The sequence below is a fragment of the Spermophilus citellus genome, assembly GCF_964194105.1.
Source record: "Spermophilus citellus genome assembly, chromosome: 6".
Classification (NCBI taxonomy): Eukaryota; Metazoa; Chordata; class Mammalia; order Rodentia; family Sciuridae; genus Spermophilus; species Spermophilus citellus.
In genome coordinates, this window is record NC_138187.1 from 107,115,376 (window position 1) to 107,141,122 (window position 25,747).

Genomic DNA, 25,747 nt, shown 5'->3' on the forward strand with positions numbered 1-25,747 from the left:
ACCAATTCTTTTTACTTTCCAGCCTCTCCAGGGAATACCAACTTCATATAAGGAGAGCAAGAAGAGAGGCCAGACTTAATGTAGTGCACACTGATCCTGTCACCCCACCAAAAACGGCACTTTGCCTTCATCTGACAACAAACATCTCTGCTCTGTTTTTTCTTTTCTCCCTGGTCTTGTTTTCTGTAGCCTGTTACTAATGCAGAAGATTCTCAGAAATGAAACCAAGTTGGTAGTAACGAAAATTTGTAACTTCTAATGTACCACAAAAATATTAACTGTATAATCAACTGGCAGAATCAAAATTCAAGGCAGTATGTGTGGCTCCTTCTGTGTGGGACATGAACTCTGAGGGCCTTGCTCTGCAAACGGATGGCCAGCATTTCCAGATAGTGCTCAGGCTTAGGGAAACCTCTATCTCTATAAAATTTTGGTTCAGTACCAATCAAATCATGTGCATCTTTCTGATCAAACACCTTCAGCAATATTTTCTGCTGCATGAAATCTAGGAGGATCTGGGGAACGATGACATATCTACTACTGAGTTGCACAATATAAAAACTCTCAAGAAAAAGCAGCTGAAATCTTAATTAAGTGTTCAGACACTGACATGTGACAATCACATTTCAAAGAAACAGTTTTTCCCACTAACAGCTTTGTTTTGCTGGGTGTTTCTGCACTCAGCAAATGTGCAGTGAGCCCTGGACACCATGTGTGGGTAAGTTTGGAGCTTATCCCCCTCAGCCAGTGAAGGGCAAAGGCTTCCCTGGCTCCCTGTGCTATGACCAGGCCTCACCTTAGGCTGGCAAGGTTCAGCATTGGATTATGCAGGTACTCCTCATGGGCAGGTACTGCATTTCCTTTTGGAGGATGAATTTTTGCTGGATGTAAGCTGAGAATTAAAACAGCTTTCTTTCTGTCACTTCAGCAACAAAATTGAAAATTTCACAGATTATCTTTGGGGGTTCTATATCTTGATATTCTTTAAATCCACTGATCACTTGATCACTCCTGCTCCCTTCTGTTTTCTCAGAATTGGTAACAGTGAAGGTTGACTATCTGATCATGGCCCAACTGGGCATCAGCTTGGAAAGGAAGGCAGGAGCATCTCTTGGGCCCTCAGTGCTACTGGGGCAGGTGGGACTGTAGTATGAGTGAGGTGGGGGAAGGGACAATAAATCGTCTGAGTTTATTGCTACAAAAGGACCTCCACAGGTACAACAATAATGATGAACATGAACTACATAAACAAACACACATCTGGAAAAAGAAAACAGGATGATCAACAACTATTTCTGGATCCTTGGATCTAAGGAGCACCAGGTCCCCAATTTTCTTAGAGCATTTAACAAATTATATAGCAGTAAAAGTGACCAAATCTCAAAGAATTTCTTTTTTTGTAAGAGGAAGGCAGAGGACCATTAATGGATGTAACAAAAGACAACACATTCCAAAATCTGTTCAATTAATTAACACCAGTGAGGACAATCTGGCATGTTACTGCAGCTGTTTGCAGAAAGTGGAACATTTTGCCTTTCTTAACTGCTGATTTGTTCTGGAAAATAACTTCATTCTTTTTTATAGAAGCAAGATGGCAAGTGGGAAGACAGTTGCTGACCAACAGTACTGCTGTGGACTTTCATGAACAAAACCTCAGTGTGTGCCAGCTGTTAGAGCTGCTAGAATTTCTTACCTGTGCCACTATTCAGAGCTGCCCAAAGAACAGATTATGTTCAAATGTGATCCCAGTTTGGGTTTCACTGACTCTCCTTTTATCTGTCCCTTAAGGGAATGCAGGGTAGATCCAGGGATTATCAAACTAAAAACATTGCTCTAGTTCTAGTAGAACCTGAGACTATAGCTATCAGTCATTAAGGCCACCCTTTCCTATAGGGAGCCAGGGGAGGCATGACTAGTCAGTCCTGGGTAACAGGAGAGGGCCTGCAAACACATGTGTGCCTGTTGTGCAGAAGTGCACTCTATAGAGCACTTTCATCTGCCATCATCCCTACAGGTTCTTAATAGAAGAGTGAACCCACAAATCTACTGTGCTCTACCTGCCTGGACTATGGGGGATACTGCTGGGCTCCTGTTTCTGTATTGTCCAGAACCTCACCCTACTTCTGATATCCACAAAAGACAGGCTTCCATAGGCCTTGCAGGGGGCTGATATCCACCATGGAGATTAGTATAATGTATGGGCTTCCTGTCTCTGTCTCAATGTAGAAACAAATCTAAAATCCCTCAAAGACACTGAAGCTTATTTAGCATGACCCACATCTGAGATGACATATATTCCTTTCAGAAAAGAGGTGCTTAGTGATAAAACATGACAAATCAGGAAAAACACTCTTGTTGGCTTTCGTATTGTATCATCATTTAATCAAGCTGAGGAACTAGGTTCAAATTATGTTCTAGAAAACACTGCTGAGGGCCTTAAGGTACCTTCTAATATTTTAATCTCATTTCAGAAGTTCTAGAAACAACAATAAAATGCACACAAGTGACAAATTCTCATCAGGACAACTGCCACAAGTGCTTGGATTTCAGGATAAAGCAGATAAGATGAATTATTCAGATTTTCTGTTCTTTGACAGCGAGGGCTTTAAAATTCAAGGCAAAAATGAAATAACAACTGACTAGCTATGAAGGTCTTGATAACCATTTTTATTTAACTTATTTGTAACTTGGTAGATTTTTCAACTTTTGTTGTGGTCTTTGTAGCCTTATATTCCCTAGCATCCTACTTTAGTCAGTCTCTTCCCCACAGCCCTTCACTCACCATTATCCCCTTTAGCTACCTGTTTATTGTATTGGCCTATTGTCACTCTTCAGGTAGAAGAAAACAGAAAAAGTAACACTATAGACTGGTTAATCTAGTGACTGAGTAAATAAAAATTAGGGGTTATTCACACTTAGAGAAGTTTCTCAGGCACATAGCAAACACAGGACTCCTAGAGACCATTTATTCCTCTACTTATTTTTTCCAGAAGACAAAATGACCTGTCACATCCTAGAGCTAGTAAAGATAGAACACAGATGGTTCCTCAGGTCTGAGCCCAGGGTTTTTTCATCTTCACTTGTCTCCCAAACTTTCACTTTTAAATTTCAGAAATAAAATATCTATTCATGATTTTGCATTTACAGAGCCCACCTATTTCTATGACATCCAAAATAATATATTTAACTGTCCTGAAAAAGTGTCCACAAATGCCAAAAGCCCTGTTTAAGAAAGGAACCAGTCTCAAAGAGGCTGAAGCCATGGACATGTCAAGACCTTCCTATCCCAATGCCCACTGTGGATATGGAGTGGGGAAGCAAGCCAAGCACCCATGGGCAACAGCTCCGGGCCCAAGGCCCCCCAGCCCGTTGCCACAGTCTGTGAATTCACACCTCTCGTAAGTATTCATTGAGTACTTACACTAGGGCCAGGCTTCTAGCCAGGAGCTGGGGCAAGCAATGATTAAGAGACACTAGATCCTTCCTCTCAGAGCTACTGTGTCCCAGTGGCATAAATAGAAAACAACAACAACAAAATTAATCAGAAAAATAACAGCAAGTGAAGGTGTCAAAGTAGAGAATAAGAGTGTCAGGGGGTAGGGTCAGGAAGCCTGTTCCTTGTACTGAAAGGTTAAAGGTAGATTTCTGATGAAGTAATGTAAGTTTTCTTACAAGAAGTAGCCATTCATGCAAATATCTGGGACACAGAGCATCCTAGGCAGAAAGAACCATAAAAGACCAAAGTCCCAGGGCATAGTGAACTGTGGCATATTCCAGGTATGGCTGGATCATGGGGACTGAGCGGGAAGATAAAATAAAAAGAGGCCTGAGAGGTAGAAGGCCCAGATTTGACAGGGCTGTGTGAGCCAGGGTGAGTAATTTGGATATATAGTGCAATGGGAACCACTGGAAGGATTAGGTTGAGGAATGATGATCTAATTCAATTAGGGTTATATCCAAATGACGGGACTTAGCAAATGCTCTATATTGGTAATTGTCCATGGGTTGCTCCAACAACTCAGTGATGTTGCCCAGCATTTTGAACAATTATATTGCCACATTCCATGCTGGGGCCAGAGACCAAAGATGTCCCATTATTTCTATTCAGATGGCCTGTAAGCTACTTGCCCATGATTCCACAGACTTCTTTCTAACATTGTCTTTGGCTCTTAGTGATACTAAAATTCTAATGGCACACAGAGCCCACTTCTGCATGCTAATATTTTATAACTTAACCTTGGCATCAGCCAAGTTGGTAAGCTCTGCTCTGGCTGTGACTGACACTAACTAGAGGCCTTAAGCAGCTCAATTTCTCTCTGCATTCCAACTTCTTCACTTTTAAAAATAAAGTTTAGAGGTTCTTAACTTCTTAAAAATCTAAAGAAAGAAAAAAGAAGTGCACATGCACACATAATTATATCTTTCATCTTAGGGTGCTCACAATCTCCTTGTTGCCAGGTTATGAACTCCAGATTAGAAGGTTGGGCCCAAACGACTCCTACTTTGTCTTTCAAGACTAACATCAGTTGATTATGACCATTGCTGGAACAGTATTTCACTTTAATCTTTGCCTCTAATGGGCATTCAGTGTACATGAGCACTACCAACTAACAGAAGAGGAGAACGTGGGGAAGAGAGGATAAGGAAAAAAACACGAACATGATGTCACTGTGTGAGCCTTAGTTGTGTTCCTTGAAGAATTTTTTTAGCTATTCAAATATCACCCTGACAATCAATCCTACCCTCATTCCTAAATAAATAACAGACAGACCTTTGTCAACATGAAAAGGTTTTCAAGTTATATCTGGTAAGCTTTCCTTTAATTAAAGTCCAGTTATTTATGGTGTTTCTCAAAGTGTGGAGCATACTCTAATGTATGTGGAATAATTTGTGGTGGTACATGAACATACCGTTTAAGAAATATAAAATATAATTTATGTGTATAAAAATTAATAGCAAACTAAATTATGTCTTCACAGATATTATTGCTTAAGAGAATGATAATTTAGAAGGAGTGTCTCACCATTAAATAATGGCCAGATTAGAATTGGCACAATTTTGAATGTGGCATGTGAATGAGAAAGGTCTTAGAAATGGAGGCTATAGAATCCTTCCAGGTGATGTCAAAAGAATCTACTGGAGAATAGTGAGGAAGGGCTAATCAGTCTATAATTTCATTTACAATAATTATACATTCATTTTTTCCTTCTCAGAAAAGCTTTTCTTGCAGCCACCTTTGGTATTTACACAAAGGGAACTCCACAATCTTAAATGAAAAAGAATACAAGTCACTATGGAATCTGGTCTTGAAATAATCAAATGAACCAGGGCATGGTGGTGCAAGACTGCAATACCAGTTAATTTGGGAAGTTGAGGCAGGAGGTTTCCAAGTTTGAGGCTAGCCTGAGCAATTTAGCAAAACCCTGTCTCAAAATTAAAAAAAAAAATAAAAAAATAAAAAAGACTAGGAGACTAGGAGTATCTAGGGGTATAGCTTAATGGTAAAGTACCCCTGGATTCAATTCCCAGGCAAAACAACAATGACAACAAAAACAAACCAAATGATCTTTTAAAAAGATCTATTTTCTTCAATAATTTTAGACTATTATCAGTTACCTTCTAAATTTACTTACATTTTTCAGGTGGTGTTATTGTAATAGTCTGAGCTGTGAATTCTTCATCAAAATATCTGGTATCTGTCTCAGATGTTACTTGAGGTTTAAAAGGAGGTACAAGCTACAAGAAGAAAAGGAAGAAAGAGTGAGTATTGTTAACTAAGTTCAATTTAGGAAAATTGATTTCAAGGATAAAATTAGAGAGCAAATACAAAAGGAACAATACAAAAGACTGAGTCACAGGGTGTGTGGCTTCCCCATTAACACTCTGAAGACAGAACGGTGAGTTCTTGGCTGTTCTGTATAAAAATTTGAGAGATTATGTGAAACAGAACAACAAGGACCTATAAAATAGGGTGGGAGGAAGATACTGAAAAAGATTTCCTATTTTTGTTGTTGTTAACAAATGTATGTGCAAAGTCTTATTCATTTGACTACTCTAAGAAAATGTGGCTCTTCCTAGTGCTCCAAAAGCATAACATTGTGGCTTTTCTTTCCTCTCCTCCATGTGCTTGGCTGAAGAGGTCAGTATTAAAAATATGACAATACAGTTTTTCACTATGTCACGGGTAGTGTGCTGAACTTCATAAAGAACTCTGCATATTTGAGAGAGGCATTTATCCCTGCCCTTGGCCTGGAATAAGGACTCATGTAGCCCTAGAAGTTAGATGTAAAATTCTGCTCATAGCTTTTACTGGATACTCAAAGGGAACAGTGCCACAAAAGATATTCAGAGTAACTTCTTTAGGACTGACAGAGCTGGGCTCAGTGGGTCCCACAGCAGGCATAGGAGTGGGAAAAAAAAAAAAAAAAAAAAAACACAGGCTGTTGGAGGTTATAAAAGCCAGATCCACTTGAACCTCCACAGGCCAGGAGGTAGCTGGGCTGTCACAGGGTTCCTACTTCTCAGGGCTCTGACTCTTGGGAACAGTTCTCGAAACACTGGCCAGAGCAATTAGACAGACGAAAGAAATTAAAGGCATAAAAATAGGAAAAGAAGAACTTAAATTATCACTATTTGCAGATGACATGATTCTATACCTAGCAGACCCAAAAGGGTCTACAAAGAAACTATTAGAGCTAATAAATGAATTCAGCAAAGTGGCAGGATATAAAATCAACACACATAAATCAAAGGCATTCCTGTATATCAGCAACAAATCCTCTGAAATGGAAATGAGGACAACCACTCCATTCACAATATCCTCAAAAAAAAAAAAAAAATAAAATACTTGGCAGTCAACCTAACAAAAGAGGTAAAAGACTTATACAATGAAAACTACAGAACCCTAAAGAGAGAAATATTAGAAGATCTTAGAAGATGGAAAAATATACCCTGTTCATGGATAGGCAGAACTAACATCATCAAAATGGCAATATTACCAAAAGTTCTCTATAGGTTTAATGCAATGCCAATCAAAATCCCAATGGCATTTCTTGTAGAAATAGAGAAAGCAATCATGAAATTCATATGGAAAAATAAAAGACCCAGAATAGCAAAAACAATGCTAAGCAGGAAGTGTGAAACAGGTGGTATAGCGATACTAGACTTCAAACTACACTACAGAGCAATAGTAACAAAAACAGCATGGTACTGGTACCAAAACAGGCGGGTGGACCAATGGTACAGAACAGAGGACACAGAAACCAATCCACAAAACTACAACTATCTTATATTTGATAAAGGGGCTAAAAGCATGCAATGGAGGAAGGATAGCATCTTCAACAAATGGTGCTGGGAAAACTGGAAATCCATTCGCATCAAAATGAAACTGAATCCCTTTCTCTCGCCATGCACAAAAGTTAACTCAAAATGGATCAAGGAGCTTGATATCAAATCAGAGACTCTGCATCTGATAGAAGAAAAAGTTGGCTACAATCTACATACTGTGGGGTTGGGCTCCAAATTCCTCAATAGGACACCCATAGCACAAGAGTTAATAACTAGAATCAACAAATGGGACTTACTCAAACTAAAAAGTTTTTTCTCAGCAAAAGAAACAACAAGAGAGGTAAATAGGGAGCCTACATCCTGGGAACAAATCTTTACTCTTCACACTTCAGATAGAGCCCTAATATCCAGAGTATACAAAGAACTCAAAAAATTAGACAATAAGATAACAAATAACCCAATCAACAAATGGGCCAAGGACCTGAACAGACACTTCTCAGAGGAGGACATACAATCAATCAACAAGTACATGAAAAAATGATCACCATCTCTAGCAGTTAGAGAAATGCAAATCAAAACCACCCTAAGATACCATCTCACTCCAGTAAGATTGGCAGCCATTATGAAGTCAAACAACAACAAGTGCTGGCGAGGATGTGGGGAAAAGGGTACACTTGTTCATTGTTGGTGGGACTGCAAATTGATGCAGCCAATTTGGAAAGCAGTATGGAGATTTCTTGGAAAGCTGGGAATGGAACCACCATTTGACCCAGCTATTCCCCTTCTCGGTCTATTCCCTAAAGACCTAAAAACAGCATGCTACTGGGACACTGCTACATCGATGTTCATAGCAGCACAATTCACAATAGCAAGACTGTGGAAGCAACCTAGATGCCCTTCAATAGATGAATGGATAAAAAAATGTGGCATTTATACACAATGGAGTATTACTCTGCATTAAAAAATGACAAAATCATAGAATTTGGAGGGAAATGGATGGCATTAGAGCAGATCATGCTAAGTGAAGCTCGCCAATCCCTAAAAAACAAATGCCAAATGTCTTCTTTGATATAAGGAGAGTAAGTAAGAACAGAGTAGGGATGAAGAGCATGAGAAGAAGATTAACATTAAACAGGGATGAGAGGTGGGAGGGACAGGGAGAGAGAAGGGAAATTGCATGGAAATGGAAGGAGACCCTCAGGGTTATACAAAATTACATACAAGAGGAAGTGAGGGGAAAGGGAAAAATAATACAAGGGGGAGAAATGAATTACAGTAGAGGGGGTAGAGAGAGAAGAGGGGAGGGGAGGGGGGATAGTAGAGGTTAGGAAAGGCAGCAGAATACAACAGACAGGAGTATGGCAATATGTAAATCAATGGAAGTGTAACTGATGTGACTCTGCAATCTGTATACGGGGTAAAAATGGGAGTTCATAACCCACTTGAATTAAAGTGTGAAATATGATATATCAAGAACTATGTAATGTTTTGAACAACCAACAATAAAAAAAAAAGAACAGTAGGAATATAGCCTATTAAGAAAGCATCGGGCTGGGGTTGTAGCTCAGGGGTAGAGCGCTTGCCTAGCACATGTGAACCACTGGGTTTGATCCTCAGCACCACATAAAAATAAATAAATAAAATAAAGGCATTATGTTCATCTACAACTAAAAAAATATTTTTTAAAAAAGAAAGCACAGAGGGGGCTTGTGTTGTGGCTCAGTGGTATAGTGCTTCCTTAGCATGCATGAAGCACTGGGTTTGATTCTCAGAACCACTTAAATGTAAAAATAAAGATATTAAAAAAAGATTATTTTAGTTTTGAAACACAGGATGCCTAATTCCATAGCCTGGAGTCACACTGTATGCTCTGATAAACACAGAATACAATTCAGGACAGAATACAATTCTCATAGCAATAGGAAAATGGCAAACAAGAATGACAGAAATTAGGATGTTTTATAAAAAAAAAATTACAGAAACAAATACACAAATTGGCTTTAGATCATTGTTTTCCCACTCTCACTGTCACCAAATTTATATTAAATAAAAAAGGCAAAAGCTTTTAAATTATTCTCTAGACAGATTACTTTTTTTAAAAATTGGGAGATGAGCAGAGTTAAAAAGCATGTTTTCAAAATAGAGAACCACATTTCAGTTTATGGCACATGTTACAAAGCATTTTGAATCTTTTTAACACTTTTTCTCTGTTTGCCCACAGTACAAAAGTATTCTAAGGTCTCATTTTTAGCAAGCACTCTTTTGGGGATGGAACCAAATTCAGGTTCTATTCATTAGCTACAATGACTACTAAGAACAATATGGCTCTTCTTTCAGCATCCTTCAACCCCTCAGAACACATTTCCTTCTAGCTATTCTGTTAAGATGACTGGACATTAGCAATCGGGCCACTCCACTGATAGAAACCTTACTTTTTCCATTCATAAATCGGTGTATTCTCTTCACCAGCATAACATATATGCACACAAGAACACAGGCAATACACACTTGAGAAGTTCTGGTTTTCTTTTTAGAAACCTGAGGGCTAATTTCCTCTACCTGGCAGGAAACTGGGAGACCAAGATTCTGATTGGGAGAATGAGTCCTTCTAACTCACCATTCTAAGAATGTGCACCAAAGAGCTCTTCATTATTGCATTCTAAAGATAACAACAGTACATTCTTTTGGCTGAAATGGGCAGTGGAACTAGGCTTTACACAACTCTGACCACCATTAACATCTCCATCCTTCTGAGGTTAAAAAACCTAAATCTGCCTTCAAATTAGGGGAAAACTACTGCCCTTTTAGATGACCACCTCTAACTTTAAAAAGCTGAATCATAGTTTCAAAAAGAGTACAAAGGAGCGTAATGGTCTGTACAAATGTGAAGTTACTAGCAAGGACTTTCCTAATTATACATATCCAATACTCTCTCCATTACCTTCTATCTCACACTGCTCTAATTTCCTTCAAAAACCATTTCAACAGCTGATACACATGTATGTGCGTGCGAGCGTGTGCGCGCGCGCGCACACACACACACACAATACACACATACATACATTTGTCTACCTTCATCATCACACCACACTCCCAATAAAACACAAGTTCTATGATGGCTGGGACTTCAAAAAAAAAAAAAACAAACAGTTCTTAGGCATAATTAACACACACTATAATTAGCACATACAAAGAACACACAATTTATATTGACATACCTAAATACCCATGAAACTGTCATCACAATCATGATAGTGAACATGTCCAACACTTGCAAATGTCTTTTTGTCCCCTGTGCAGTTGTGTCCTCTATTCAATCCCTCTTCAGGCAATGACTGATCTGTCATGATACATTTGTATTTTCTAGAATTTTTATAAACAGAATCATATAAGATGTACTCCTTGTATTCTTATCATTTAATATGATACTATGCCATTCATCCATATTACCACATGTATCAAGGATTTACCGATCTTATTTCTGGGTAATATCCCACTGTATATATATAACACAATTTATCCATTCACCTGTTGATGGACATCTGGGTTGCTTCCAGTTTGGGGTTATTACAAATAAAACTGCTATGAAGCTTTATGTCCAAGTCTTTGTATAGGCATTTAAATTAATTTTGGACAAATATCAAGGGGTAAAATGGCTGGGTCTTACAGCAGGTGTACATTTGACTTTTTAAGAAACTGTCCAACTGTTTCTCCAAGTGGCTGTACCATTTTACATTAATGACAACAGTATGTTAGTGTTATAGTTGCTCTGTGTTCTTACCAAAAATGGTTTGGTAAAACCTTTTCAATATTAAACATTCTAATATGTGGCGGTACTTCACTGTGTGTGTGTCTGGCACCAGGGATTGAATGCAGGGGCACTTAGACACTGAGCCACATCCCCATCTCTTTTTAAATTTTTTAAATTTTGAGACAAGGTCTCACTAAGTTGCTGAGGCTGGCCTTGAGGATTGTAGAATCCTCCTGCCTTAGCCTCCCAAGTTGTTGAGATTACAGGCTTCACTGTGATTTTAAATTTACATTTCCTTATTGGAAAATGATGCTTAGCATTTTTCATAATTTTATTTCTTCTTTGGGTTAAGTATTCTACTATTTAGCTATTTTTCTTGTCATCAGATCTCCAGAGTTCTTTATATACCCACATGCATGTCCTTTTACCACATTTTTGATTTACAACTATTCTTCTAGTTTGTGTTTTTTCCTTTCATTTTCTTTATAATGCTTTTGAGGAAAATTAAGTTCTTCATTTTGAAGAAGCCTGATTTACAATTTTTCCTTATGAATCATGTTTTTGTTTTTTATCTAAGAAATCTCTGTACATCGCAATTATTCAGTTTCTAGTATGTTTTCCTGTAGAGGTTTTACATTAGGGCTATGATCCATTTTCAATTAATTTTATACTTGGTGCAAATTTTTAAAAATATGAATGTTCAATAAATTGAACTGTCTTTGTACTTTCATGGATAGGCAACTGACCATACAGGTGTAGGTCTATTTCCAGATTCTCAATTCTGTTGTCTTGATCTCTTTGCCCGCCTTTATGCCAATAACAAACTGCTTTGATTACTATGACTAAATGTGGAGTTTGAAGTCAGGAAGTATAGGTGCTCAAACTTTATTATAGATGTCAAAGTCATTTTGTCTACTTCCAGATCTTTGTATTTCCATATTCATTTTAGAATCAATCTGTTAATTTTTGCAAAATAGATCTTGATTAGGATTCATGAATTTATGTATCAATTTAGAGATAACTCACAAATATATCGATGCTTCTAATCCATGAACATTGACAATAAAGCTCTCCATTTATTTAAGTCATTTTTAAGTTCTCTCAACAGTATTTGTCAGTTTTCACTATGAAAGTTTTTTATATCTTTTGCAACAGCTATTAATTACCTTATATTTCTTTTGCCACTGAAAGTGATATTTATATGAATTTTCCTCTTGATTGTCTATTGCTACTGTATGAAATCACATTTATTTTTTATATTCTGCAAACTTGTATATACTTACTTTGTATCAAGAAACCCTGGATTAAACCATAGTAGCTTTTGGTAGATTCCAACAGATTTCCCACATAATCATATTGTCTACAAATAAAGACAGATTTACTGCTTTCTTTCTGATGTGTACATATTTTCTTCCTTTCTCTTGACTTATTGTATTGACTTAAATTTCCAGCATGGCGAAAAACTTTTCCTTAAAAAAGCATTCAGTCTTTCTCCATCAGCTGTGAATTTTTCTTAGATGCAACTAATCAGGTTGAAGAACATTCTTGTTCCTAAATTACTGGGAATATTTAATTTTATTTTGTTTTAAAATCAGAAGTGAAAGTTGGACTTTCTCGAGTGTTTTTTTCATCTAGTGAGAAAATAATTTCTTAGTTTGTGAATATGTATTATACAATGACTTTAAAAATTTTATTATTATTATTATTATTAATATTATTATTGGTTGTTCAAAACATTACATAGTTCTTGATATATCATATTTCACACTTTGATTCAAGTGGGTTATGAACTCCCATTTTTACCCTGTATACAGATTGCAGAGTCACATCAGTTACACTTCCACTGATTTACATATTGACATACTCATGTCTGTTGTATTCTGCTGCCTTTCCTATCGTCTACTATCCCCCCTCCCCTCCCCTCCCTTCCCCTCTTCTCTCTCTACCCCCTCTACTGTAATTCATTTCTCCCCCTTGTATTATTTTTCCCTTTCCCCTCACTTCCTCTTGTATGTAATTTTGTATAACCCTAAGGATCTCCTTCCATTTCCAAGCAATTTCTCTTCTCTCTCCCTGTCCCTCCCACATCTCATCCCTGTTTAATGTTAGTCATTTTCTCATGCTCTTCCCTACTCTGTTCTTAGTTACTCTCCTTATATCAAAGAAGACATTTGGCATTTGTTTTTTAGGGATTGGCTAGCTTCACTTAGCATAATCTGCTTTAATGCCATCCATTTCCCTCCAAATTCTATGATCTTGTCATTTTTTAATGCAGAGTAATACTCCATTGTGTATAAATGCCACATTTTTTTCTATCCATTCATCTATTGAAGGGCATCTAGGTTGCTTCCACAGTCTTGCTATTGTGAATTGTACTGCTATGAACATCGATGTAGCAGTGTCCCAGTAGCATGCTGTTTTTAGGTCTTTAGGGAATAGACCCAGAAGGGGAATAGCTGGATCAAATGGTGGTTCCATTCCCAGCTTTCCAAGAAATCTCCATACTGCTTTCCAAATTGGTTGCACCAATTTGCAGTCCCACCAACAATGTACAAGTGTACCCTTTTCCCCACATCCTCGCCAGCACTTGTTGTTGTTTGACTTCATAATGGCTGCCAATCTTACTGGAGTGAGATGATATCTTAGGGTGGTTTTGATTTGCATTTCTCTGACTGCTAGAGATGGTGAGCATTTTTTCATGTACTTGTTGATTGATTGTATGTCCTCCTCTGAGAAGTGTCTGTTTAGGTCCTTGGCCCATTTGTTGATTGGGTTATTTGTTATCTTATTGTCTGATTTTTTGAGTTCTTTGTATACTCTGGATATTAGGGCTCTATCTGAAGTGTGAGGAGTAAGATTTGTTCCCATGATGTAGGCTCCCTATTTACCTCTCTTATTGTTTCTCTTGCTGAGAAAAAACTTTTTAGTTTGAGCAAGTCCCATTTGTTGATTCTAGATATTAATTCTTGTGCTATGGGTGTCCTATTGAGGAATTTGGAGCCCGACCCCACAGTATGTAGGTCGTAGCCAACTTTTTCTTCTATCAGATGTCTTGTCTCTGGTTTGATATCAAGCTCCTTGATCCATTTTGAGTTAACTTTTGTGCATGGCGAGAGAAAGGGATTCAGTTTCATTTTGTTGCATATGGATTTCCAGTTTTCCCAGCACCATTTGTTGAAGATGCTATCCTTCCTCCATTGCATGCTTTTAGCCCCTTTATCAAATATAAGAAAGTTGTAGTTTTGTGGGTTGGTTTCTGTGTCCTCTATTCTGTACCATTGGTCCACCCGCCTGTTTTGGTACCAATACCATGCTGTTTTTGTTACTATTGCTCTGTAGTATAGTTTGAAGTCTGGTATCGCTATACCACCTGATTCACACTTCCTGCTTAGCATTGTTTTTGCTATTTTGGGTCTTTTATTTTTCCATATGAATTTCATGATTGCTTTCTCTATTTCTACAAGAAATGCCATTGGGATTTTGATTGGCATTTTTTTTTGCATTAAACCTATAGAGAACTTTTGGTAATATTGCCATTTTGATGATGTTAGTTCTGCCTATCCATGAACAGGGTATATTTTTCCATCTTCTAAGATCTTCTTCAATTTCTCTCTTTAGGGTTCTGTAGTTTTCATTGTATAAGTCTTTTACCTCTTTTTTTAGGTTGATTCCCAAGTATTTTATTATTTTTGAGGATATTGTGAATGGAGTGGTTGTCCTCATTTTCATTTCAGAGGGTTTGTCGCTGATATACAGGAATGCCTTTGATTTATGCGTGTTGATTGACTTTATATCCTGCCACTTTGCTGAATTCATTTATTAGCTCTAATAGTTTCTTTGTAGACCCTTTTGGGTCTGCTAGGTATAGAATCATGTCATCTGCAAATAGTGATAATTTAAGTTCTTCTTTTCCTATTTTTATGCCTTTAATTTCTTTCATCTGTCTAATTGCTCTGGCCAGTGTTTCGAGAACTATGTTGAACAGAAGTGGTGAGAGAGGGCATCCCTGTCTTGTTCCAGATTTTAAAGGGAATGCCTTCAATTTTTCTCCATTCAGAATGATGCTAGCCTGGGGCTTAGCGTAAATTGCTTTTACAATGTTGAGGTATGTTCCTGTTATCCCTATTTTTTCGAGAGTTTTGAACAAAAAGGGATGCTGTACTTTGTCGAATGCTTTTTCCGCATCTATCGAGATGATCATATGGTTCTTATTTTTAAGTCTATTAATGTGGTGAATAACTGATTTCCGTATATTGAACGAGCCTTGCATCCCAGGGATGAATCCTACTTGATCATGGTGTACAATTTTTTTGATATGATTTTGTATCCGATTCGCCAGAATTTTATTGAGGATTTTTGCGTCTAGGTTCATTAGAGATATAGGTCTGTAGTTTTCTTTCTTTGAAGTGTCTTTGGTTTAGGAATCAGGGTGATGTTGGCCTCGCAGAATGAATTTGGAAGTTCTCCCTCTTTTTCTATTTCCTGAAATAGCTTGAAAAGTATTGGTATTAATTCCTCTTTAAAGGTTTTGTAAAACTCTGCTGTATACCCATCCGGTCCTGGGCTTTTCTTAGTTGGTAATCTTTTGATAGTTTCTTCTATTTCCTCAATTGATATTGGTCTGTTTAGGTTGTCTATATCCTCCTGTCTCAATCTGGGCAGATCATATGACTTAAGTAATTTATCGATGCCTTCACTATCTTCTATTTTATTGGAGTATAAGGATTCAAAATAATTTCTGATTATCTTCTGTATTTCTGAAGTGTCTGTTGTGATATTGCCTTTTTCATCCCATATGCTAGTAATTTGAGTTCTGTCTCTTCTTCTCTTTGTTAGCATGGCTAAGGGTCTGCCTATTTTATTTATTTTTTCAAAGAACCAACTTTTAGTTTTGTCAATTTTTTCAATTGTTTCTTTTGTTTCGATTTCATTAATTTCAGCTCTGATTTTAATTATTTCTTGCCTTCTACTTCTTTTGCTGTTGTTTTGCTCTTCTTTTTCTAGGATTTTGAGATGAAGTATGAGATCATTTATTTGTTGGTTTTTTGTTTAAGGAATGAACTCCAAGCAATGAATTTTCCTCTTAGAACTGCTTTCAATGTGTCCCATAGATTCCGATATGCTGTGTCTCAGTTTTCATTTAACTCTAAGAATTTTTTAATTTCCTCTTTGATGTCTTCTAAAACCCATTGATCATTCAGTAACCTATTTTTCATTCTCCAAGTGATGCATGATTTTTCCTTCCTTCTTTTATCGTTGATTTTCAGTTTCATTCCTTTATGATCAGATAAGATGCGTGGTATTATCTCTACTCCTTTATATTGTCTAAGAGTTGCCCTGTGACATAATATATGATCTATTTTTGAGAAGGATCCATGTGCTGCTGAGAAAAAAGTGTAACTGCTTGATGTTGGGTGGTATATTCTATATATGTCAATTAAGTCTAGGTTGTTAATTGTGTTATTGAGTTCTATAGTTCCCTTATTCAACTTTTGTTTGGAAGATCTGTCCAGTGGTGAGAGAGGTGTGTTGAAGTCTCCCATGATTATTGTATGGTGGTCTATTAGACTCTTGAACTTGAGAAGAGTTTGTTTGATGAACATAGCTGCACCATTGTTTGGGGCATATATATTTATGATTGTTATGTCTTGTTGGTGTATGGTTCCCTTGAGCAGTATGTAGTGTCCCTCTTTATCCCTTTTGATTAACTTTGGCTTGAAATCTATTTTATTTGATATGAGTATGGACACTCCTGCTTGTTTCTGAAGTCCATATGAGTGATATGATTTTTCCCAACCTTTCACCTTCAGTCTATGTATGTCTTTTCCTATCAAATGTGTCTCCTGTAGGCAGCATATTGTTGGGTCATGTTTTGTGATCCATTCTACTAGCCTGTGTCTCTTAATTGGTGAGTTTAAGCCATTAACACTTAGGGTTATTATTGAGATATGGGTTATCCTTCCAGCCATATTTGTTTATTTATGTTACTGAATATGGTTTGTTTTCCTCTTTGATTATTTTCCCCCCTTTACTGTCCTACCTCCCACTGTTAGTTTTCATTGTTATTTTCCATTTCCTCTTCCTGTAATGTTTTGCTGAGGATTTTTTTGGAGAGATGGTTTTCTAGCTGCTAATTCTTTTAACTTTTGTTTATCGTGGAAGGTTTTAATTTCATCTTCCATCTTGAAGCTTAATTTTGCTGGATACACAATTCTTGGTTGGAACCCATTTTCTTTCAGTGTTTGAAATATGTTATTCCAGGATCTTCTAGCTTTCAAAGTCTGTGTTGAGAGATCAGCTGTTATCCTGATTGGTTTACCCCTAAATGTAATCTGCTTCCTTTCTCTTGTAGCTTTTAAAATTCTCTCCTTATTCTGTATGTTGGGCATCTTCATTATAATGTGTCTAGGTGTGGATCTCTTATGATTATGCACATTCGGCGTCCTGTAGGCTTCTAGGATTTGGGATTCTGTCTTGTTCTTCAAGTCTGGGAAGTTTTCTCGAATTATTTCATTGAATAGATTGCTCATTCCTTTGGTTTGGAGCTCTGTGCCTTCCTGTATCCCAATGACTCTTAAGTTTGGTCTTTTAATGTTATCCCATATTTCTTGGATGTTCTGCTCCTGGTTTCTTAACAGTATTGCTGAGCTGTCTATGTTCTTTTCAAGTTGAAATACTTTGTCTTCATTGTCTGATGTTCTATCTTCTAAGTGTTCTACTCTGCTGGTAGTATTCTCAATTGAGTTTTTAAGTTAGTTTATTGCTTCCTGCCTTTCTAGGATTTCTGTTTGTTTGTTTTTTATAACCTCTATCTCCCTGTATAGTTGATCTTTTGCTTCCTGGATTTGTTAATGTATTTCATTGTTAAAGAGATCTTTCATTGTCTGATTTTGCTCTCTAATGTCTTCCTTGAGACTCCAGATCATCTGAAGCATGTATCTCCTGAATTCTTTATCTGACATTCCATCTGCTGCAGATATTACCTCTTCTAACGTTGAGTTGACCTGCATTGCTTGTGGTCCATTCTTTCCTTGTCTCTTCATACTGTTCGCGTTTCTTTCTGCTTACCAAGACTGTTGTGTTGTTGAATTTTCCCCCTATATATTTGTATTACTCTTGTATAGTTGCAAAGTCTCCCGCGCAGGCGCGGGCAGGGGCTCTGCTCCTCCTCCAATTGGGGCACTGTGCCTACCACATCGGCAGGCCGCTGGGCCTGTTCTGCTGGTTGGTAGCAGGTGCGCCTACATTGCAGGCGCGTGGGGCGGCTCTGCCACTCCCAGATTGCTGGGCCTGACCTGTTGGTGGGTTGCAGGTCTGGCTACCTTGCAGGCGCGGGGGGGAGGGCGCACACCTATTTGTATTTAGACAGTTATGCGAAATGGAGGACGTAATGCTTGGGATGAAAGTTGGGGGGAAGGGGAAGGAAGGTGCTCTTGAAAAGAAAGAAGGAGAGGGAGATAGATAGCATAGAGGAGAATGGAAAGAGCAGTAAAACTTGGAAGGGGAGAGAGAGAGGGAAAAGTGAGAGAAAAAATTAAAATGAAATAGAAAATAAAATTAGGTCTTAGAGATCAATTTTCTTCTCTTCCTGTAGGCAAAGCTGTGCCCTCCAGGCTGAGTTTTGCCCTCAATGTGTCAACAGCAATCCCTGTAAGGCGGTTCCTGGGAGTCTCTCAATCCTGTTGGTCCAGAGCCGTTTCACTTCTACGGCCCCTCCTCCCCTTCCTCCTGCCAGCCAGCCAGGTCCTGCTCACCGGAGGCAGTTCCCCAAGGATTTGGTTACACTTTCAGCCCCACCTAGTGCTCTATTTCCCTAACTACTGAGCACTCTCGCTGTCATTCATCTAAGCCCCAGTGCTGTGGAGCTGTGGTCTGGGAGTCAATTGTTTAATTTTTCCGGACCCCTTTGGTGGGCACACCTTCGGAATCTGGCAGCTAAGACCATTGGTGTCGCTGCTGGTGGTAATAGGAGTTGGGGGTCGAGGATCCCCTCTACTTCCCTCAGCCCCTACAGTCACAACCACACTGCTGGCGGTAGGAGGAGTTGGGGGTCTAGAGTGTCCTCTGTTTCCCTCCGCCCCTACTGTCACACCCTCTCAGTTCGCGGTTGGGGGATTTGGGGGTGGGGAGTCTTCTCTGTTTCCCTCTGCCCCTACAGTCACGCCCTCATCACTGGCAGTTGGGGGAGTTGGGGGTCGAGAGTCCTTTGGCCTTTACGGTCACGCCCATGGAGATATTTTGAAGTTTCCCGGTTGTTTGTATCTGGTGTGGGTGGGAGTCACACACCTGCTAAAGTAGATTCCGCAGGGAAGGAATCTCTTTGGCTGAACTTTGGTGACTTCCCCTCTCTGCTATGGCAGGCCCCTGGCTCCTTGCCGGAGTGTCCGAAGGGAGGGGTGGAACTGGCTTGTCTCTGGTCTGACACAATCTCTAGTTTTAGTTCCCAGTTCGCTATTTCGTAAAGGGTTGGTTAGATTCCCTTCATGCTGTCTCAGGGCGGGAGCCGTTCGCCGGGTGGGCGGGGCTGTTAGTAGAGCCGGGAGGGCACGGGCTGTCTGCTGGGCCAGGCGGGGACACTTCTCGCTGCGCCGGGCCGCCGGGGGCTGCCTGTAGAGCCAGGCAGCTGCGGCCGCGTGGCTACAAGCCTGGCAGGCGTGGTGGCCGTTCGCAGAGCGAGAGCAGGGCCTCCCCGGGACGGCGGGATGGCGGGTGCCGTCTGCGGGTTCGGGCGGGCCGCGCTGCTCTGGGCCGCCGGCCGCTTGCAGAAGCGGCTGGTGGCTGCGGGACTGGACCTCCGCGCCCGCGTGGCCGGCCAAGATCCACTTGTCTGGGACAAACTGACACTTCTAATAAACCTACCAATTCCCAGAAGGTCCCCTCTTAACGGCATTTTGCTAGAAGTTCCTCAGTAGGTAGACTGCCGCTGTTCCAATGGGTCTTTCTGATCCCGTTAATGTGGAGACATTGGAATCGCTGCTTCCTCACCGGCGGCCATGTTGGATCCCTCCATTTTTTTCTTTTTTTTAGTTGTTGATGGATCTTTATTTTATTTATATGTGGTGCTGAGAATAAAATCCAGTGCTTCACACCTGCTAGGCAAGAGCTGTACCACTGAGCTACAGCCCAAGCCACAGTGACTGACTTCTGAATGTGAAATCGACACATATTCCTAAACCTAATCTAACTTTCCTATGTACATATATGAATACACTACAGTAAATCTGAACATCGTGTTCGTCCACAAGACTGGGATCCTGATTAGGATAAGACATACTCTGTTTGTATAAACATGTCAAAAGACACTGTACTGTCATGTATAACTAAAAAAGAAAACTTTTTTTTTTTTTAAAAAAAGCTAGTAAAAAAAAACCCATTTAGTGGGCTGGGGTTGTAGTTCAGTGGTAAAGCACTTGTTAGCACTACATATAAATAAGTAAAAAACAAAGGTCAATTGACAACTAAAAAACATTTTTTAAAAAACCCACTTAGTGATGATGCTGAATTGAATTTGATTTGCTACAATTATGTTAAGAATTTTTGCATGTAAAAAATGACTGCATATATTTTCATTAAGAAAAGTAGGCACATTAAAAATGCTGGGGAAAAAAAGAAATTGTTCTATTGTTTTTTTTTGTAATACCTTTGACTACTTTTGGAATCAGGCTGGCCTCATAGAATGAAGTAGAAAATATACCTTCATCTTCGATTTTCTGTAATAATTTACACATGATTAATACTGTTCCTTAACTGTTTGGTAGAATTCATTGGTGAAGTCAAATAGATCTGGAGTCTTCTATGTGAGCAGGAGTTCAAATACAAATATAATTGATTTATGACTTCTATGTTATCCATTTCTTCTTGGTTACTGGCGTCTTTCAAGGAATTCACCCATTTCAGGTATTGTTGAATTTAATGCCATAAAATGATACATAATATTTCCATTTATACACTGGAGCAAAGTTGCCTCTCTAATATATTAAAAATTTGTTTTCTCACCATTCTAATGGGTTAGAAAAGTATTAATTATAATGATCTTATCAAAGAACTAGTTTTACTTTTCATTAACTTTTTTTCTATTATTTTCAGTTTGTATTTCATTGATGGCTGTCCAAATCTTTATTATTTTTTCTCTTTCTGGACTTAATTTGTGCTTCCTTTTCTAGTTTAATTTGGAAGCTAAGATTATTGAACTTTGACCTTTCTTTTCTAATATAGTCATTCAGTACTATAAATTTCCCTGGAAGTATTGGTTTAGTTGTATCACAAAGGTGAACAAGTTTTGTTTTCAGTTTTAGTCAGTTAAAAATGTTTTTAAATCTCCATTCTGATTTCTTCTTTGACTCATGCATTATTTAAAATTATATTTCACTTCCAAATATTTGGGAATTTTACATGAATCTTTCTGTTTTAATTTCATTTAATTCAAAGAGAATAGGCTTTAAATTATTTGAATCCTTTATACTTCATAGAGTTGTTCTCTTCAAAACGTGTGACTTTGAAATATTTTTTGTGACTTTGAAAAGCATTAGTGTTCCCTTATTATTAGGCAGAGTATTCTATAAATATCAGTCAGATCAAGTTGGTTGACAGTACTGTTCAAATTCCCTTTACTACTTCTAGCAATTATTTGAAAGTGAGTATTTGAAGTGAGTATCTCACTTTAATTGTGGGTTTGTCTATTTTTCCTTATAGTTCTATTAGGTATTCTAAATTTTGTATTGTTATTAAGTGTGTAACTCATTAAAATTATGGTTTTTTTTTTTTTTTTTTTTGGTGCTGGGGATCAAACCCAGGGTCTTGCGCATGCAAGGCAAGCATTCTACCAATTGAGCTATATCCCCCCCCCCCTTTTTTTTTATACTGGAGATTGAACCCAGGGACACTTTACTTATATCCCTAGACCATTTTATTTTATGACAGGATCTCACTATGTTCCTGATAGTCTCACTAAATTGCTGAGGCTGATCTCAAACTTTTGATCCTCCTGTTTCAGTCTTCTGGATTGCTGGTATTATAGGCAAATGCCACTATGCCCAGATATGATATGTGATAAAATAGTCCCTTTATTATTATTATTATTATTAAATTATCTTCTTTTTCTCAGTAATATGACTTTCTTTGAAATTCACTTTGTAATATTAATATAGCCACTCCACTTTTCTTTGGATTAATGTAAGCATGGCATGTAATTTTTCCTTTCATTTGCTTGTATCTTACATTTAATATAGATGGTTCTTGCTTTTTACGTAGTCTGATAATTTCTTGTCTTTTAATTAATTATGTTATTTAGCTTATTTACATTTAATGTGATGACTAACATGACTATCATCGGGTTATGTTAAACTATCATCTTGCTATGTGTATTCCATTTGACTCATCATCTGTTTTGCACTAATGCTGATCTCCAAATTCTTAAAACACTGGTAGCATTAGCAGTATTTGTTGAGTAAATGAATCAATAACTCAATCTTAGAGCTGAGTGGAATGTCAAAGAGCATATAGTCTGCCAGTTTAGAGATAAGGAAATTAATGTAGACATTGGCAAATAACAACTAGAAGAAGAAAAACTTAGATCTTCTGATCTCAGGGGCTTTCTTATATAGCTCTTGTAATATAAAAAACTTTAGATGAAAACTGCTTTTGCTTTTGAATCCTTCTTTAGACATTAAAGTCAAGATACACATGTTGGGAACTAGGCCTTCTCACCCCTCACCATGCACAGAAGCATATTAGACCAGTCAGTGAAATATGAACAACTATAGGGGGAATCAAAGACCCTACATTATATACATGGGGAAAGTTGTGGAGTAAGGCTTGAAAAACAAATAAAATAAAAACATATCAGTATAGTACTTGAACAGAGGCATCCCCAAAAAATCATCAAGGATATCCAGACTTTGGATTTCATGATAAATTACCTGAACATATATTTTCAAGTAAACAAGTTGAACAAATTTCAAATATCTTATTATTATGAGCGAAGCAGTCTCCCCCTCAAATTCATGTGTCCAAGATATAACTCCCAGAACCTCAGAGTGAAACTGACTTTGGAGACAAGGTCTTTAAAGAGGTGACTGCATTAAAATAAGGTGTCAGAGTGGTACCAAATCCAATTTGACTGATGATCTTATAAGAAGAGGGAATTTGGATACACAAGGGGATATCAGGTGTACATATTAACTGAGGAAAGATCATATGAAGCTATAAGGAGAAGATGGCCATCCTTAAACCAAGGAGACAGGTCTCAGAAGAAATCACACCTCCTGGTAGTTCAATCTTCCAGCCACCAGAAATGTGAGAAAATGAATTCCCTTGTTTAAACTATACATGCTCTGATATTTTGTTATGGCAGTCCTAGCACATCAATATGTTAATTTTCTATTTTGGCTTTAAACCAATATTTTAATTTCTTCTTCCTTTTCCTTTGGATATCATTCCCAAAATACTCATATCAAATGATACAATGTAAATTCTCACTTAGAAGTAATAAATTCAGAAGTATTTAACTGAAAATCTCAGCTTTTATATGCTTACTCAATAAGTAGCTACAACATAATTAACTGCAAATTGACCTATTTTCCTGACAAATGCATTAACTTGGAACAGATCTTTCTTTAAGAGATAATTAGTTTTCAGAAAATGTAGTTCTTAATGATTTAAACAATAAGATCAAGGTTCTGGGTTCAAGACATCACTTTTCATTTACTGAAAAGGCACATTTAAAGTTGGTTTATTTGTGCAATCCCAGGTCCTTTTAGATGTGGTTTCTTAAATCCTTTTCACACTGATCTTCTAATAAATTTTAAATGCTACCAAATTACTTTACCACTTACCATCTTTCTAAAAGTAAATATTTGTGTGTTTCTTTGCAGTGTAAGTGAAAGAATATAAAGATTCTTCTTTTTTTTAATATTTATTTTTTAGTTTTCGGCGGACACAACATCTTTGTTTTTGTATGTGGTGCTGAGGATCGAACCAGGGCCGCACACATGCCAGGCGAGTGCGCTACCGCTTGAGCCACATCCCCCCAGCCCAAAGATTCTTCTTAAACTTGTCACAAAAATTCACTTTCGTTATTTCTGGTAAGATTGGAATGCCAACGTGGGTGTATAACACCAAAGTCTTGAATGTATCTTCCTAGACCTTTTCTAGCAAGAAATCACTTGCTATTATCTAGTATGTATATTCTTTCTTGTACTTTCAGTTTTAGGTGCTTAAGAAATAGGAAGTAGAACTTAAAATTTTCTGGGAAAACTGACATAGACAGTAATCATGGTACCTTAATTGCCTTAGAAACTGTGGTTATACTCACAATTCAGTGTTGGCATACATGAATCAAAATACTTGGAATATAGATATTTGCAGTAAAGATTGCCAACACTATTGAAAGCTTAGAATGTTCCATAGATAGTAACCTGGTGCTGATTTTTGAAAGCATAGCTAAGCTTTAAGGGGGGATTCTGCTTTGTTTAATTTCTATTGCTCCTGAAAAACTGGCTTTCTGCTGTGCATGTGTTTGTATGCATGCATACAAGAATACGAAAGAAGATTTATGTAAAAAATTTAATATATCTACAGCATATATTATTTAATTATGTTTTATGCTAAGTTTTGCCACACCAATAAATCCTTGATATAAAAATATGAACTCAAATACCAATATTCTATTCTTGCAAAACCACATAATTCTAATTGAAGTTCAGAGTGCTGACCTTAATTCTACAAAAAATTGTACCAAAGGGTTCAACATATACAAATTTATATACAAGTATAGTGTCATAAATTGGACCATCAAAAGGAATATTATGGCTATGTTAAATACTAAATGTCAATATTAAATATTAATAATTTGCTTTTCCTATTGAAATTTTGATGGACTTGTTAATATACAATATGGGCAATTTGCACTGCTTTAAAAGTAATTCCCAGAAAATTGAACTCATATTTTCATTTTTTGATACATTTTCTCATTTAAAAAGAACTTCACAAACACTCATTTCATTGACCATAGGTCTAGGGATAGGTAGTGCTGATCATAAACACCAAAGGTAAATTAAATTATTTGAAGACTTCAGTTATGATAGGAGAGGATTCACTTATTAAAAAGGGCTCTCATGGGCTGGAGATGCGGCTCAAGCGGTAGCGCGCTCACCTGGCATGCGTGTGGCCCGGGTTCAATCCTCAGCACCACATACAAACAAAGATGTTGTGTCCGCCGAAAACTAAAAAATAAATGTTAAAAAAAAGTTCTCTCTCTCTCTCTCTCTCTTTAAAAATATAAAAGGGTTACAATGAGTGAAACAAAGGGAGCTTTGAAAGGCAAGTATTAGAAACTCTACTACTACTTTGATGGTAGTGTTATGAACAAGGTACATGTAATTTAACGTCAGAACTTACTAACAACTAGTGAAATAATCTCTCTTTCCTTCATTGTCCAGCATCAGCAATGTAGAAGCTGCTAATCATTATTTCTGATTAGAAATGTGCCAATGTCTTGGCTGGGCACAAGATCACGAGCCACTCACAGCTTTGTATATTCAAACAGCAATTCTTTATTCCCGAACTCACACCAGCCTTCAACAAACACGTTCTGGGGAAATCCCAGTTCTGCTGCCGCCCAATTCACCTACTCCATGAGGCTTTCTTCCTAATACTTTCTGAATCTCACGAGAACTCAACGGGAACTCAAGCAGCAGGAATGCCCTATTC

The 25,747-nt window shown here is 37.7% G+C and overlaps 1 protein-coding gene across 8 annotated transcripts in view; it reads right to left on the bottom strand.

Annotated features, from left to right (window-relative positions):
- The window catches only part of AKT3 (AKT serine/threonine kinase 3), a 276,038-nt gene that overhangs the window by 3,151 nt on the left and 247,140 nt on the right, over positions 1–25,747 (bottom strand). For all 8 annotated transcript variants that reach the window (XM_081300515.1, XM_081300516.1, XM_081300514.1 and 5 more), the window contains one exon: positions 5,634–5,736. In XM_081300515.1, coding sequence (XP_081156641.1) covers positions 5,634–5,736 — 103 coding nt within the window. The remainder of the gene's footprint in view (positions 1–5,633; positions 5,737–25,747) is intronic.